At 43.2% G+C, this 14,604-nt stretch overlaps 1 protein-coding gene across 3 annotated transcripts in view; it reads left to right on the top strand.

Moving 5' to 3' along the window:
• LOC128690000 (EGFR adapter protein) overlaps positions 1-14,604 on the top strand; it is a 446,918-nt gene that overhangs the window by 340,360 nt on the left and 91,954 nt on the right. The window contains exon 1 of one of the 3 annotated variants that reach the window (XM_053778478.2): positions 12,468-12,618. The exons of the other annotated variants lie outside the window; for them this stretch is intronic. Coding sequence (XP_053634453.1) covers positions 12,589-12,618 — 30 coding nt within the window. The 5' untranslated portion in view covers positions 12,468-12,588. Of the gene's footprint in view, positions 1-12,467; positions 12,619-14,604 lie in introns of those variants that run through there. 3 annotated transcript variants of the gene reach the window in all.

The following is a 14,604-nucleotide window of genomic DNA, read 5'->3' as shown; positions in this document are numbered from 1 at the left end:
TATTGATAAAGCCACTGGATGGCGAAACGTCTACAATAAAGATACCCAGATGTTGCACATGTGTCTTACTCTCATGCAGTTGTTTTTCTGGGGTCCCCGCCGTAACGGCTTGGTCCCAGACCAGGCCTCCCAGTGGCTGACCTGTTCATCAGGCTGTTGCTGCCAGCTGCACACAGTGCATTATATGCACTACATCCCGGCTGGTAAGAATTGACTTGAGAAACTCATGCAGTTCTCTCGTGAAGACAGCCAAGGGTTTGTTGGTAATTTCCTTTATGTATGAAGGGAAAGTGCTGAAAAGTCTTAGTCCCTTTACACTTAATGAGTTATGTCTTACTTTACTAATTGTAACGATGTAAATTGGCCTCTGTTCATCCCATATGTGGGTATGTTAAATTTTCGTGGTGAATCTAAGCAGTTGCAACACACCATCACGGGGTGCTGGGCCGCCACAGTCGTCTCACATCATGGCAACTCTACTTTTTACTGCTGATGTTTTGCAGCCCACCGAGCCATTTGCTGTTGTAAGGAGTGATTTCTGTGCGCAAATTTGACACCAATCCTTCAAGATTTTTCCCAGGTGTAAATTATTCCTTAGTTCTCAGGAGTACAGTTAGAGGGACTTTAAGTGTTTAAAATTATTTAGGTGCTCACTGAGTTTATGTGCAGTGCACAGATTTACACTCTTACTAGCCTTATAAGGGGTGTAATTACTAATTCAGAAATACTTCGCCTAGGAAGGACAGGTGACTTAAAAGAGTATCATCATTGGCTTGGCATCTCTTGTTTTGACGGGTTGTGAAGGTGAGTCGACTCTTTGCAATCAAGCAAAATGGGTTGAGAAAATATTTTTGTTAAGTGGGTTTGGGTCTGAGAAGGACCTGCCAAGTATGGGCCAATAGGCCTGCTACAGTGTTGCTCCATTCTTATGTTCTTATATGTGAGTACGAGTATATTATGTTGTAGCACAACTGTTAATGTGTCTGAGTGTGATGCACCACACACTGACTCACCACACACACTGACTCACCACACACACTGACTCACCACACACACTGACTCACCACACACACACTGACTCACCACACACACACTGACTCACCACACACACACACACTGACTCACCACACACACACACACACACACACACACACACACACACACACACACACACACACACTGACTCACCACACACACACACACACACTGACTCACCACACACACACACACACACACTGACTCACCACACACACACACTGACTCACCACACACACACACTGACTCACACACACACACACACACACACACACACACACACACACACACACACACACACACACACACACACACACACACACACACACACACACACACACACACACACTGACTCGCCACTAATCCTGTAATGGGTGTTGTATCATGAAGGCGCAGCTACCACACCCATGTTTCTAGCACTACCTCTTTCTTACAGGAGGCGGATCATTGCTGCTTTGTGTCTTTGCAGAGGTCGGGTTATAACTCCTGGTCCACCTCTTAACCCTTATTGATCGGCATCATTGATTTCTGGCCTCTTGGTCCTTATTATTGTCGGTGTTTTAAGGCCCAAAAGGCGAGAAATAAGTGATGCTGATCTAAATATTCACGAGACAACGTCACCAACTGAGTCTCGATCTCCGCAAATACAACTCACTAAGTACAATTCGGTGAGCAAGTACGCACGCACGCACGCACACACGCAGGTGAAGTTAATGAGGAGAATCAGATCGATTGAGGATCTGGCAGGACCACAGAGAGACCTGGACAGGCTACAAGCCTGGTCCAGCAACTGGGTTCTTGAATTTAACCCTGCCAAATGCAAAGTCATGAAAATCGGGGAAGGGCAAAGAAGACCGCAGACAGAGTATAGTCTAGGTGGCCAAAGACTACAAACCTCACTCAAGGAAAAAGATCTTGGCGTGAGTATAACACCGAGCACATCTCCTGAGGCGCACATCAATCAGATAACTGATGCAGCATACGGGCGTCTGGCAAACCTAAGGATAGCGTTCCGATACCTCAGTAAGGAATCGTTCAAGACTCTGTATACCATATACGTCAGGCCCATACTGGAGTATGCAACACCTGTTTGGAATCCACACCTGGTCAAGCACGTCAAAAAATTAGAGAAAGTGCAAAGGTTTGCAACAAGACTAGTCTCAGAGCTGAAGGGATTGTCTTACGAAGAAAGGTTAAGGGAAACTGGCCTGACGACACTGGAGGACAGGAGGGTCAGGGGAGACATGATAACAAAATATAAAATTCTACGCGGAATAGACAAGGTGGACAAAGACAAGATGTTCCAGAGAGGGGACACAGAAACAAGGGGTCACGATTGCAAGTTGAAGACTCAGATGAGTCAAAGGGATGCTAGGAAGTATTTCTTCAGTCATAGAGTTGTCAGGAAGTGGAATAGCGTAGAAAGTGACGTAGTGGAGGCGGGAACCATACATAGTTTTAAGGTGAGGTTTGATAAAGCTCATGGAGCAGGGAGAGAGAGGACCCAGTAGCGATCAGTGAAGAGGCGGGGCCAGGAGCTCGGACTCGACCCCCGCAACCTCAACTAGGTGAGTACACACACACACACACACACACACACACACACACACACACACACACACACACACACACACACACACACACACACAGTGGTTCTGCTGTTCCTTCCATCAGATAATATATATTGTCTAGTCTGATTGATTTTGTTACATCAAGTTACTTTAGTTGTCTCATCATTTCTTATTGTGTTGTGTTGATATTTTATGAGCAGTGTTGTGCTGCTCTGACTACACTACCTCCCAGTATCTCTCCACTTTCTTCCCTCTAGACCCTTTGAATATTTTTCTAGGCTCTTCATATCACTGTCAGTCTCGGCCAGCGGACCTCCCCTTCCCTCCTTCTTCACTATTATCTGTAGCTCCTTCACTGTCGTCATTTTTCTTAAGTGGCAGTAGAGTAACTTGGATTCAATTTTGGTCTTTTGTGTTGTATCATTTTAAACTTTTTCTTCTTATTTTTTGTATATTGTTCTCCTCCTTATCTAACTGTTTTCTGCAGTGTGATTTGCTTTACATTTCTTGCATCTTCCCTTTCCTCTCTGCATTCCTGACTGAACCATGGGCTGTTTATCTTGGTGCCTGTCCTCATGCCGCGGGGATGTTGACCCCTGGAACACCATCCAGGTATAATTCAGGTATACTTCAGGTATTCTCTAGGTATCCTTGGTATGACTCTCCTTTGTATCTTGTACTTCTTACCTCCATCCTATCTTATAACTCACTACCCTCCGGTTCCTCCCCGGTTCACTTACAGCGCCTGGGGGGGTATGTGGAAGGCATTCAGGCTTAATTTGGGGAACTGGAGCACAGATCCAATTCCCTAAATCAAGAGCCCCTCACCAACATCAAGGAACCTTCCTTGAGGGGCATCTCTCTCAGAAAGTTTCTCATACCATCATAGCCCTTCCTTCTGCAGTCACATTATCTGTTACTCACTTCATTTCTTTCTACATTCTCATTCCCACCAGGTACTCAAAACTTAGTGCCAAATGATTGTTGGCACTTGGGGTTCCCCAGCAGTATTTTCAGCTGTGTCTTATTCGTTGTGTGAACGTTCAAGTCTCGCTGGTTCTTGGCTTCACCTCATTCTTGTTTCCTTCACATGTTCGCTTAGTAAATTTTTCGTTATTCTTTCCTCGGGTTTCTGCTCCTCCATGAAGGGTCCCAGCTTCCCTCCCCCCCCCCATTTTCTTGTGTGTAAGGTAGAAGACAGATGTGTAACTAATGTAACATTGTATTGCTGTAACGTTTCGCTCTCCGGGAGCTTTATCAGGCCAATACCAATATTACAAGGATGCACAGAGTGAAAGAACTTAAACACTGCAGTAGGCCTACTGGCCTAATGCAGTGTCTTAAGTTCTGCAGCGGCGGCGGCGGCGGCGGCGGCGGAGGCGGAGGCGGAGGCGGAGGCGGCGGCGGCGGGGAAAGCAGCGGCAGTAGCAGCAGCAACAGCGTAGTAGTTGTAGTAGTAGTGGAGATAACTCTTGGTTGCTATGTGATGATTTGTACCTTATCACAGCCTCCGTAAGGGATTGTGTCAAACCTGCATCGACTAGTTCAAGGTTCTTTACTTCAGTCCTGGTCAGGTGTTGTCGGTAGTTCCTGATTCTAGTAGTTTAGTTTTGCTTCTTACTCTCGCACTGTTTTTAATGCGACTTATTGTCCTGCAATTCTGATCGTTCTGCTTCCCTGGTTTCCTATTGTTTGGTGGTGGATTATCTAAGACAACCATTTATTTTCGTCTCTCCGGACATTACAATACCTTCTATACAATCCCTAAAATCTACCTTTTTCCAGGTTTCATACTTTCTCAAATCCTCAATGGTTTCTGACCATTAGTGCTACTCCTCCTTTCCTTTCCCTTTTTTTAGCTACTTGGTAGCCCGTCTGGGAATATCACATTACTCATTGTTCATGAGTTTTGTTTCCAGAATAGCTATACTATCAGGGTGTTCCCCTCCTCTCTCGTTCATGAATTCACGTTTATTGATGACTCCGTCAACAGTTGAATAACACACTCTGAATCTTCTAACTTATTGTTTTCTGGGAATGCTGTTTTCTTGCTTCACTTTCTGGAGATACTGAGCGAGGACTCTCTCTGGGGTGCTGAAGCATATCCTTGTCTATTTTTATTTTACATTGTTAATGCACCTTTTCTGTGATAGGTGGTATGGCCCGTACTTCATTCCAACTCTGTTTCCTTCTTTCCCATGTCTCCCTTTCTACCTTTCTTTCCCCTTCCTCCTTCTCCATCCGATCTTTTAACGTAGATTATGACAATTTTGCGATATTCCCGCGGATTTTATTTTATTATCGTCACAAAGTGCTTTTGTTTTTTGGGCCCCATAAATAGAATTTGCAAAGGCCTAGTCTTTCCCTGTACATATGCTCCTACATATTTTTCTTGTCTCACTCGCAGCTCCCATTCTTCCTGACAGATCTTCATTTTTATTTCTCCTGCCTTTGTACCTTCCCTTCGGAATCTCTTCCTTCATTTAGCCCGAACCATGACTTCTCCGTGCTCCATGTCCTACTCTTCTTGTCTTATCAAAGTTTCTCGTAACCTGGAAAATCCTGGAGGGACTGATCCCGAACCCGAACACTGAAATCACTCCGAATGGCAACAAGAGACTTGGCAGACGGTGCAAAATACCTCCACTAAAAAGCAAGGGAGACTACCTTAGGCGTCCTTCAGGTATCCATGTTTATTTGATAAGGTTCATTTGTTTATGCACTCACCTGTTTATCAAAATGGTATAAAATACCGACTTTGATCGGTATTTTATACCAGGTGCATTGATGTTCATCTTGTCAGACACTGCAACACATGGCCTCTTGGTACAGAAAACACCTTGGACAACCCTTTCAAGTGAGAACTGTTGGATCTGAGAGGGACCTGACCTATCAGTGGCTACATTCTCACTACTACTACTACTACTACTACTATGCACCTCTCCTTCCGACAGTATTTAAGTCTCCGCACTGTCGCTTGATCTTCAGATAGTTCCTGACTATGGAACTGAACTTCTCCAGGCCGAGGGACTGACAACCTCAAATTCTACGACTTCAAGGGTGATGGACTGATTACATCGTCTTCACATCTCTACTGTTCCTGCCTACTTTCTGTATTCGACTGAAGAAGCCTACTGTGTAGGCGAAACGTTTCGGAATAAAGTTGCTTAACTGTTGCCTTTGTGTCTTACCTACCAACCACTCACCTGTTTAGTTGCAGAGGTCGTGTTTGAGCTCCTGGCCCTCCCTTGTATCTGGCAATTATTAGGCTCACTCCGTTTTAGTCTTGTGGACATATCATGTCTTACTAGAGTTATGAACGGAGCCTGTCTCTTTGACTTCTTTGTTCGCGTCATTCCACTTCATAACACCCTTAAGGGGGACCTGCCTGGCCGCCTGGCCTGCTGCAGTATTTATTTTTTCTTGTGCTCTTATGAGCGAGAGGCGTTGGTGCTGAGCAGGCTGCTTCAGCTCCCTCGGTGCCCTGGTGCTGAGCAGGCTGCTTCAGCTCCCTCGGTGCCCTGGTGCTGAGCAGGCTGCTTCAGCTCCCTCGGTGCCCTGGTGCTGAGCAGGCTGCTTCAGCTCCCTCGGTGCCCTGGTGCTGAGCAGGCTGCTTCAGCTCCCTCGGTGCCCTGGTGCTGAGCAGGCTGCTTCAGCTCCCTCGGTGCCCTGGTGCTGAGCAGGCTGCTTCAGCTCCCTCGGTGCCCTGGTGCTGAGCAGGCTGCTTCAGCTCCCTCGGTGCCCTGGTGCTGAGCAGGCTGCTTCAGCTCCCTCGGTGCCCTGGTGATGGACCTGGTGCTTCAGCTCCCTCGGTGCCCTGGTGATGGACCAGATGCTTCAGCTCCCTCGGTGCCCTGGTGATGGACCTGGTGCTTCAGCTCCCTCGGTGCCCTGGTGATGGACCTGGTGCTTCAGCTCCCTCGGTGCCCTGGTGATGGACCTGGTGCTTCAGCTCCCTCGGTGCCCTGGTGATGGACCAGGTGCTTCAGCTCCCTCGGTGCCCTGGTGATGGACCAGGTGCTTCAGCTCCCTCGGTGCCCTGGTGATGGACCAGGTGCTTCAGCTCCCTCGGTGTCCTGGTGATGGACCTGGTGCTTCAGCTCCCTCGGTGCCCTGGTGATGGACCAGGTGCTTTAGTTCCCTCGGTGCCCTGGTGATGGACCAGGTGCTTTAGCTCCCTCGGTTCCCTGGTGATGGACCAGGTGCTTCAGTACCCTGGTGATGGGTCAGGTACTTCAGCTCCCTCAGTACCCTATTTAAAAGTGCCCTGGGTCTGGGTTTGAGGGGAACCTGCCTAGTGTGGGCCGGTTGGCTTGCTGCAGTGTTCCTTCTTTCTGTATTCTCTGAGTGAGAGATAACGATACCTAACTGTTGCATATGTGTCTTACCTAACAACCTGTCGGTATTTTATACCATTTTAATGTTCAATCTGTCAGACACTGCAACACAAGGGTATCTTGGTACAGACCTACAGTCAACTTCGACAACCTCTACTAGTGAGAACGGCTGGATTTGAGAGGGACCTGACCTCTCAGCATCTGAGTTCTTACCTCTTCTAGTGACCTACGTCTCACCTCTTGGCGCTATATAAGGCTCCATCCTGTCACTTCATCTCCATATTGTTTCATTCCATGGAACAATGCTCTTCTCCAGACTGAGGGACTGACCACCTCAAAACTTTAAGGGTGATGGACTGATTACATCGTCTTCAAGTATCTTCTGCTTCTATCAACTTTTCTGTACTCGACTGAAGAAGCCTACTGTGTAGGCGAAACGTTTCGAAATAAAGATACCTAACTGTTGCATATGTGTCTTACCTAACAATTTGAGCGGGACTTGCACATTGATAGGGCGGGAAGGGGTTGTCGGGGCTTGTTGCTTGGGTGGCTCTGGGGATGGGTTGGGCAAATATTTATGTTGGTGGGTTGGGTCTGACATGGACCTGCCTTGTATAGGCCAGTAGGCCTTCTGCAGTGTTCCTCCATTCTTATGTTCTTATGCAACATATGGGAGTCTTTGAAGAAACGTTTCGCCATGCAGTGGCTTCATCATTCCAATACACAGTAGAAATGGGTAAGGAGAGGAGGAGTTTGAGGTAATCAGTCCCTCAGCCTGGAATCGATGTGTTCTGTCCATCACTCTTGTAGGAAGTACAGCATAGGGCCAGAGAGGTGGCTTATATACTGCAGTCAGGTGAGTCGAAGCAGGAGGAGGCAGGATCACAGTGGGACCTGCCACTAGTGTAAGTAGGTCGTCGTCCAAAGGTTGGACAAGCGTTTAAGTCTTTAAACCAAGATCCCATGATGTTGCAGGTCCCACTGTGATCCCGCCTCCTCCTGCTTCGACTCACCTGACTGCAGTATATAAGCCACCTCTCTGGCCCTATGCTGCACTTCCTACAAGAGTGATGGACTGAACACATCGATTCCAGGTTGAGAGACTGATTATCTCATACTCCTCCTCTCCTTACCCATTTCTACTTTGTATTGGACTGATGAAGCCACTGTGTGGCGAAACGTTTCTTCAATAAAGATTCCCATATGTTGCATAAGTGTCTCAATTCTTCACTTATTATATCTCCCTTACTTATGCCAGTCTTCCACTTACACACTTCAGTCATGTCTGGGTACCACTAGGGTGTTTACAAACACAGACCTTGCATTCAGTATCTGATCTTTCTCCTTCACCAGTTTTCATAACCTGGCATTTGCTGAACTTGAATTCCAACAACCACTTGTCATTTCAGTTTTGAAATTTAACCAGGTCCAGTTGCAGCATGGATAAATTATTTTCACATTTGCAAGCAGGAATACAGTAGACTCCTTCCTCCGGCATATCATTCACGTACACCAGAAATAGTACAGGTGCCAGTACCAGTCCTCGTGGAGCCTCACTTGTCTCATTTGCACATTATAATGCCTCTTCCTTGGGTTACTTGAAAGTTACATGTAGTCAGTTTCGGGGATCACTTTTCTCGCAGCCCGGTCTCAGACCAGGTCTACTGGTTGCTGACTTGTTTGCCCAGATTGTTTGTGCCAGCTATACTTTGACCAATGTACGCACTACAAATTAGCTGATCAGGAACCGACTTGGGGAGCTTATCAAGTTCTCTCTTAAAAACAGCCGAGGATTTGTTGGTAATTCCACTTACGCTTGAAGGGTGTTGAAGAATTTTTACCCCTTCACACGTGATGAGTTTTCCCTTAGGGTACTCATCATCGTAGGTATTTTGCACTGTCTGCCTAGCCTTTTATTTTCACACTAAGTGATTTTAGTGTGAAGTTTGCCACCAATCCCTCCAGAATTTTCTGGTTAGATTAAGTTCCTCGTTTACATTCCTGTTATACCTGCCGCTCCTTTAGTCGTTCACCCCATCTTCTCTGTGGTTCAGTGTCTAAGGCTTTCTTTCAAGAATATTCACTCCACCCATTTCCTCCCTCTTTCTGTCTTCTATCTCTTCACTTTTGCTACTATGTCAAAGAGCTCATATCATATTTACAAGACATATTTACCATTTGTAAATGCTGGTTTGTTGTTATTGTTCTAAAATCCGCCTTTCCAGATGCTCCACTCTTCTATTTATCTTCTCCTTTAGTAATACCTAACATACTAATGCATATCGGTCATATTGGCCTCTAGTTTAATGCTGACTGTTTGTTCCATATTTTTAAATATCGGGGTTACACTAACTCATCCACATATCTAGCAATTGTATTGTATGATTTCACTTGTAAATTTAATCTAGCTGTTCAAACAGTCCTTATGCTAAATATTTCAGTACCCATGGAGAGACAGTGTCTGATTTCAATGCTTCTGATGTGTCGAGCTTACTCATTACTTTAGGTTAGGTTAGGCAAGGTTTGTAAGGAAACAGGACAAGTGTTCCTGACGCGGGTCTTTAGTCATATTTTGACCGGCGGCTGGAGTATCAGATACTTATTGGTGTATTTTTTCTCCCTATACTCTTTGGTGTTGTCCGTATTTTCCACTTTAAATTGTTTGGTCGGGTCCCCGCAAACTTTGTCTTTTCTTGTATGCTCTTCTGTTTTCTTTAATACCTGGTGTATGTTTGTGGGGTGAGAGGAGGTAAAGGTACGTGTGCACAGGTTACCACCCACCATCCCTCATTATTCTTGGTGTCACAGCGACTTACACTATAATGAGAGGTCCTTAGTCAACTCCGCCTCCCTCAGCATTAAAAGGTTGCAATAAACATTTTTATTATGCTGCAACGCAAAGCTTTTTTTTCCTTGCAGTGCTGGCTTTGATGATGCATTGTAAAATTATGGAACCTGTGTAAATGTGACAGAAATATCATCCACATTTCTAACTGCAGTAAAGTGAATAGTCACAATCTCTGTATATGATCAGAAATTTCTTAATAGGTTTTATTATAGGTGCTGTCAGGGTGTCAACTGATGGTGACTGTTCGTCGTGTCCGGTTATATACACAAAGGTGTGTGTGTGTGTGTGTGTGTGTGTGTGTGTGTGTGTGTGTGTGTGTGTGTATGCGCGCGCGCGAACTTGAGTCTCGGATGAAGATGGCTGTTATATTGTTTACGTGTGGGTTACATTGTGCAGTTCACTATTGTTTACGTGTGGGTTACATTGTGCAGTTCACTATTGTTTACGTGTGGGTTACATTGTGCAGTCAACTATTGTTTACGTGTGGGTTACATTATGCAGTCCACTATTGTTTACGTGTGGGTTACATTGTGCAGTTCACTATTGTTTACGTGTGGGTTACATTATGCAGTCCACTATTGTTTACGTGTGGGTTACATTGTGCAGTTCACTATTGTTTACGTGTGGGTTACATTGTGCAGTTCACTATTGTTTACGTGTGGGTTACATTATGCAGTCCACTATTGTTTACGTGTGGGTTACATTGTGCAGTTCACTATTGTTTACGTGTGGGTTACATTGTGCAGTTCACTATTGTTTACATGTGGGTTACATTGTGCAGTTCACTATTGTTTACGTGTGGGTTACATTGTGCAGTTCACTATTGTTTACGTGTGGGTTACATTGTGCAGACTACTATTGTTTACGTGTGGGTTACATTGTGCAGTCTACTATTGTTTATGTGTGGGTTACATTGTGCAGTTCACTATTGTTTACGTGTGGGTTACATTGTGCAGTTCACTATTGTTTACGTGTGGGTTACATTGTGCAGTCTACTATTGTTTACGTGTGGGTTACATTGTGCAGTTCACTATTGTTTACGTGTGGGTTACATTGTGCAGTTCACTATTGTTTACGTGTGGGTTACATTGTGCAGTTCACTATTGTTTACGTGTGGGTTACATTGTGCAGTTCACTATTGTTTACGTGTGGGTTACATTGTGCAGTCTACTATTGTTTACATGTGGGTTACATTGTGCAGTTCACTATTGTTTACGTGTGGGTTACATTGTGCAGTTCACTATTGTTTACATGTGGGTTACATTGTGCAGTCTACTATTGTTTACATGTGGGTTACATTGTGCAGTCTACTATTGTTTACGTGTGGGTTACATTGTGCAGTCTACTATTGTTTACATGTGGGTTACATTGTGCAGTTCACTATTGTTTACGTGTGGGTTACATTGTGCAGTTCACTATTGTTTACGTGTGGGTTACATTGTGCAGTCCACTATTGTTTACGTGTGGGTTACATTGTGCAGTCCACTATTGTTTACGTGTGGGTTACATTGTGCAGTCCACTATTGTTTACGTGTGGGTTACATTGTGCAGTCCACTATTGTTTACGTGTGGGTTACATTGTGCAGTCCACTATTGTTTACGTGTGGGTTACATTGTGCAGTTCACTATTGTTTACGTGTGGGTTACATTGTGCAGTCCACTATTGTTTACGTGTGGGTTACATTGTGCAGTCCACTATTGTTTACGTGTGGGTTACATTGTGCAGTCCACTATTGTTTACGTGTGGGTTACATTATGCAGTTCACTATTGTTTACGTGTGGGTTACATTGTGCAGTCTACTATTGTTTACGTGTGGGTTACATTATGCAGTTCACTATTGTTTACGTGTGGGTTACATTGTGCAGTCTACTATTGTTTACGTGTGGGTTACATTATGCAGTTCACTATTGTTTATGTGTGGGTTACATTGTGCAGTTCACTATTGTTTACGTGTGGGTTACATTGTGCAGTCCACTATTTTAGGTATTAAAGTATTCTTGATATTAATGCAAAGGTGTGTTTCTCTAGCCTAGTACTCCCCCCCCCCCATCGACGAGCAAAGGTCGTGCACAAGACCTTTAGTGTATCAGGTAATGAAGAAATAACCTTTGGAGTGTAAAGACTGACTTGATGGAGAGTCTTGAGTAGACTTGAGTTTAGTTTTCATGTGGTGGAGACTCGATCCTCCGTTTGCTAAGCGCAAGATACACGTTGTCTTGATGCACTTGACTAGTTGTTCTGGCTGGAGTGCAACAGTAGTGACAAAGGTGTATTATATTTAGGCATCCTAACAAAACTAAGTATGGTTTGTTTCTATTGGTATCCTTTCCTTGGATACAACCCACAGGAGATGCATGGCGACAGAAAGATAAAAACGAGAGGAGTGAAAGCCAGGGAGAGGGAATTAGTTGATAAATGAGACGCCTGTGTAACATTTGGATACCTTTATTCTGGAAAGCCGCTGCGTGGCGAAACCTTTCCAGGATAAAGATATCCAAATGTTACAAAAGTGTCTCATTTATCAATTTTTCGGCTTTGTAAAACATTTATTCATAGAGGGAATTAGTAAAGAGAAGGAGGAGGGGGGGGGAGGGTGTGTGGGAGGTGATAGTGGAGGGGAGAGCCAGACAACCGGTGGCTCGTCACCAGGAACACTCACACTTAACCTGCATATTTGGCGCTTTCGAGGTCATCGTGTTTGACTGGAAGTGGGAGTGTCGGGCACTCATTAAGGTATCACCTTCTTGCAGCTCGCCTTAATGTTGATACCTTCAAGCCCACACAACAATAGCATGCATGTTGCAGAAAGTTGCATCACTGTGTAGTGTAAGTGCCATCTGTTTTGATCTCTTACGTGATTAATCTGTCCACGGCCCACGATAAAGTAAGTCATTGCTTGTTATAACCAGAGGGTTTAAGAAGGACTTGCATTAGACTTACTAGTATGAGCCAGTAAGTCTAATTCAATGCTCCTCCAGTCTTAAGTTCTTAATTGGTAAGTCTTCTTATAATTTTTCTCAGCTTCAACCCAGGATAATTTGTCAGCTGATAATGTTCACTCATTATTATGTATGAACTGTCCCAGGTGACGTAGCAGGTGACCCACGTGCCGTGTGCTGCCCTACATACTTGTTTTTCAACATTTCACCGGTTTATCCTGCATATACAATAATACTGTCAACAGACTAGTAAATAAATAAGAACGGATGAGAGTCGAACCTATGGGAAGTGAGTACTAAAACTCGTAGGTCAGTGTGTTAGCCACTAGACCAGTGATTTTCAACCGTTTTTCAGTGATGGCATCCTAGGTAATTTTCTGGCAGAACCGCTTCCCAAGACTACTCTATCTTAATAATAATAATAATAATAATAATAATAATAATAATAATAATAATAATAATAATAATAATAATAATAATATTGAAATAAAAACGCATAAAACATAGAGAAAATATAAATGACTGTTAGTTTAAGACATGCGATACATAATCATTATAGATCACAATAAAATAAACAGAAACTAACTTATCTTCTGTAACATTTTCAGTGAGATATTTGTGTTTGTTGTGACTGGCAGATGTTTTAATATTAACTTCAACATTGTACAAACTCACTGGCAGATGTTTTAATATTAACTTAAACATTGTACAAACTCACTGGCAGATGTTTTAATATTAACTTCAACATTGTACAAACTGACTGGCAGATGTTTTAATATTAACTTCAACATTGTACAAACTGACTGGCAGATGTTTTAATATTAACTTCAACATTGTACAAACTGACTGGCAGATGTTTTAATATTAACTTCAACATTGTACAAACTGACTGGCAGATGTTTTAATATTAACTTCAACATTGTACAAACTGACTGGCAGATGTTTTAATATTAACTTCAGCATTGTACAAACTGACTGGCAGATGTTTTAATATTAACTTCAACATTGTACAAACTCACTGGCAGATGTTTTAATATTAACTTCAACATTGTACAAACTCACTGGCAGATGTTTTAATATTAACTTCAACATTGTACAAACTGACTGGCAGATGTTTTAATATTAACTTCAACATTGTACAAACTCACTGGCAGATGTTTTAATATTAACTTCAACATTGTACAAACTCACTGGCAGATGTTTTAATATTAACTTCAACATTGTACAAACTCACTGGCAGATGTTTTAATATTAACTTCAGCATTGTACAAACTCACTGGCAGATGTTTTAATATTAACTTCAACATTGTTCAAACTCACTGGCAGATGTTTTAATATTAACTTCAACATTGTACAAACTCACTGGCAGATGTTTTAATATTAACTTCAACATTGTACAAACTCACTGGCAGATGTTTTAATATTAACTTCAACATTGTACAAACTGACTGGCAGATGTTTTAATATTAACTTCAACATTGTACAAACTGACTGGCAGATGTTTTAATATTAACTTCAACATTGTACAAACTGACTGGCAGATGTTTTAATATTAACTTCAACATTGTACAAACTCACTGGCAGATGTTTTAATATTAACTTCAACATTGTACAAACTCACTGGCAGATGTTTTAATATTAACTTCAACATTGTACAAACTCACTGGCAGATGTTTTAATATTAACTTCAACATTGTACAAACTGACTGGCAGATGTTTTAATATTAACTTCAACATTGTACAAACTCACTGGCAGATGTTTTAATATTAACTTCAACATTGTACAAACTCACTGGCAGATGTTTTAATATTAACTTCAACATTGTACAAACTCACTGGCAGATGTTTTAATATTAACTTCAACATTGTACAA

This window comes from Cherax quadricarinatus, chromosome 25, assembly GCF_038502225.1.
Source record: "Cherax quadricarinatus isolate ZL_2023a chromosome 25, ASM3850222v1, whole genome shotgun sequence".
Lineage (NCBI taxonomy): Eukaryota > Metazoa > Arthropoda > Malacostraca > Decapoda > Parastacidae > Cherax > Cherax quadricarinatus.
Note: the sequence above shows the minus strand (reverse complement) of the source record. Positions and strands in the feature narration are given on the sequence as shown.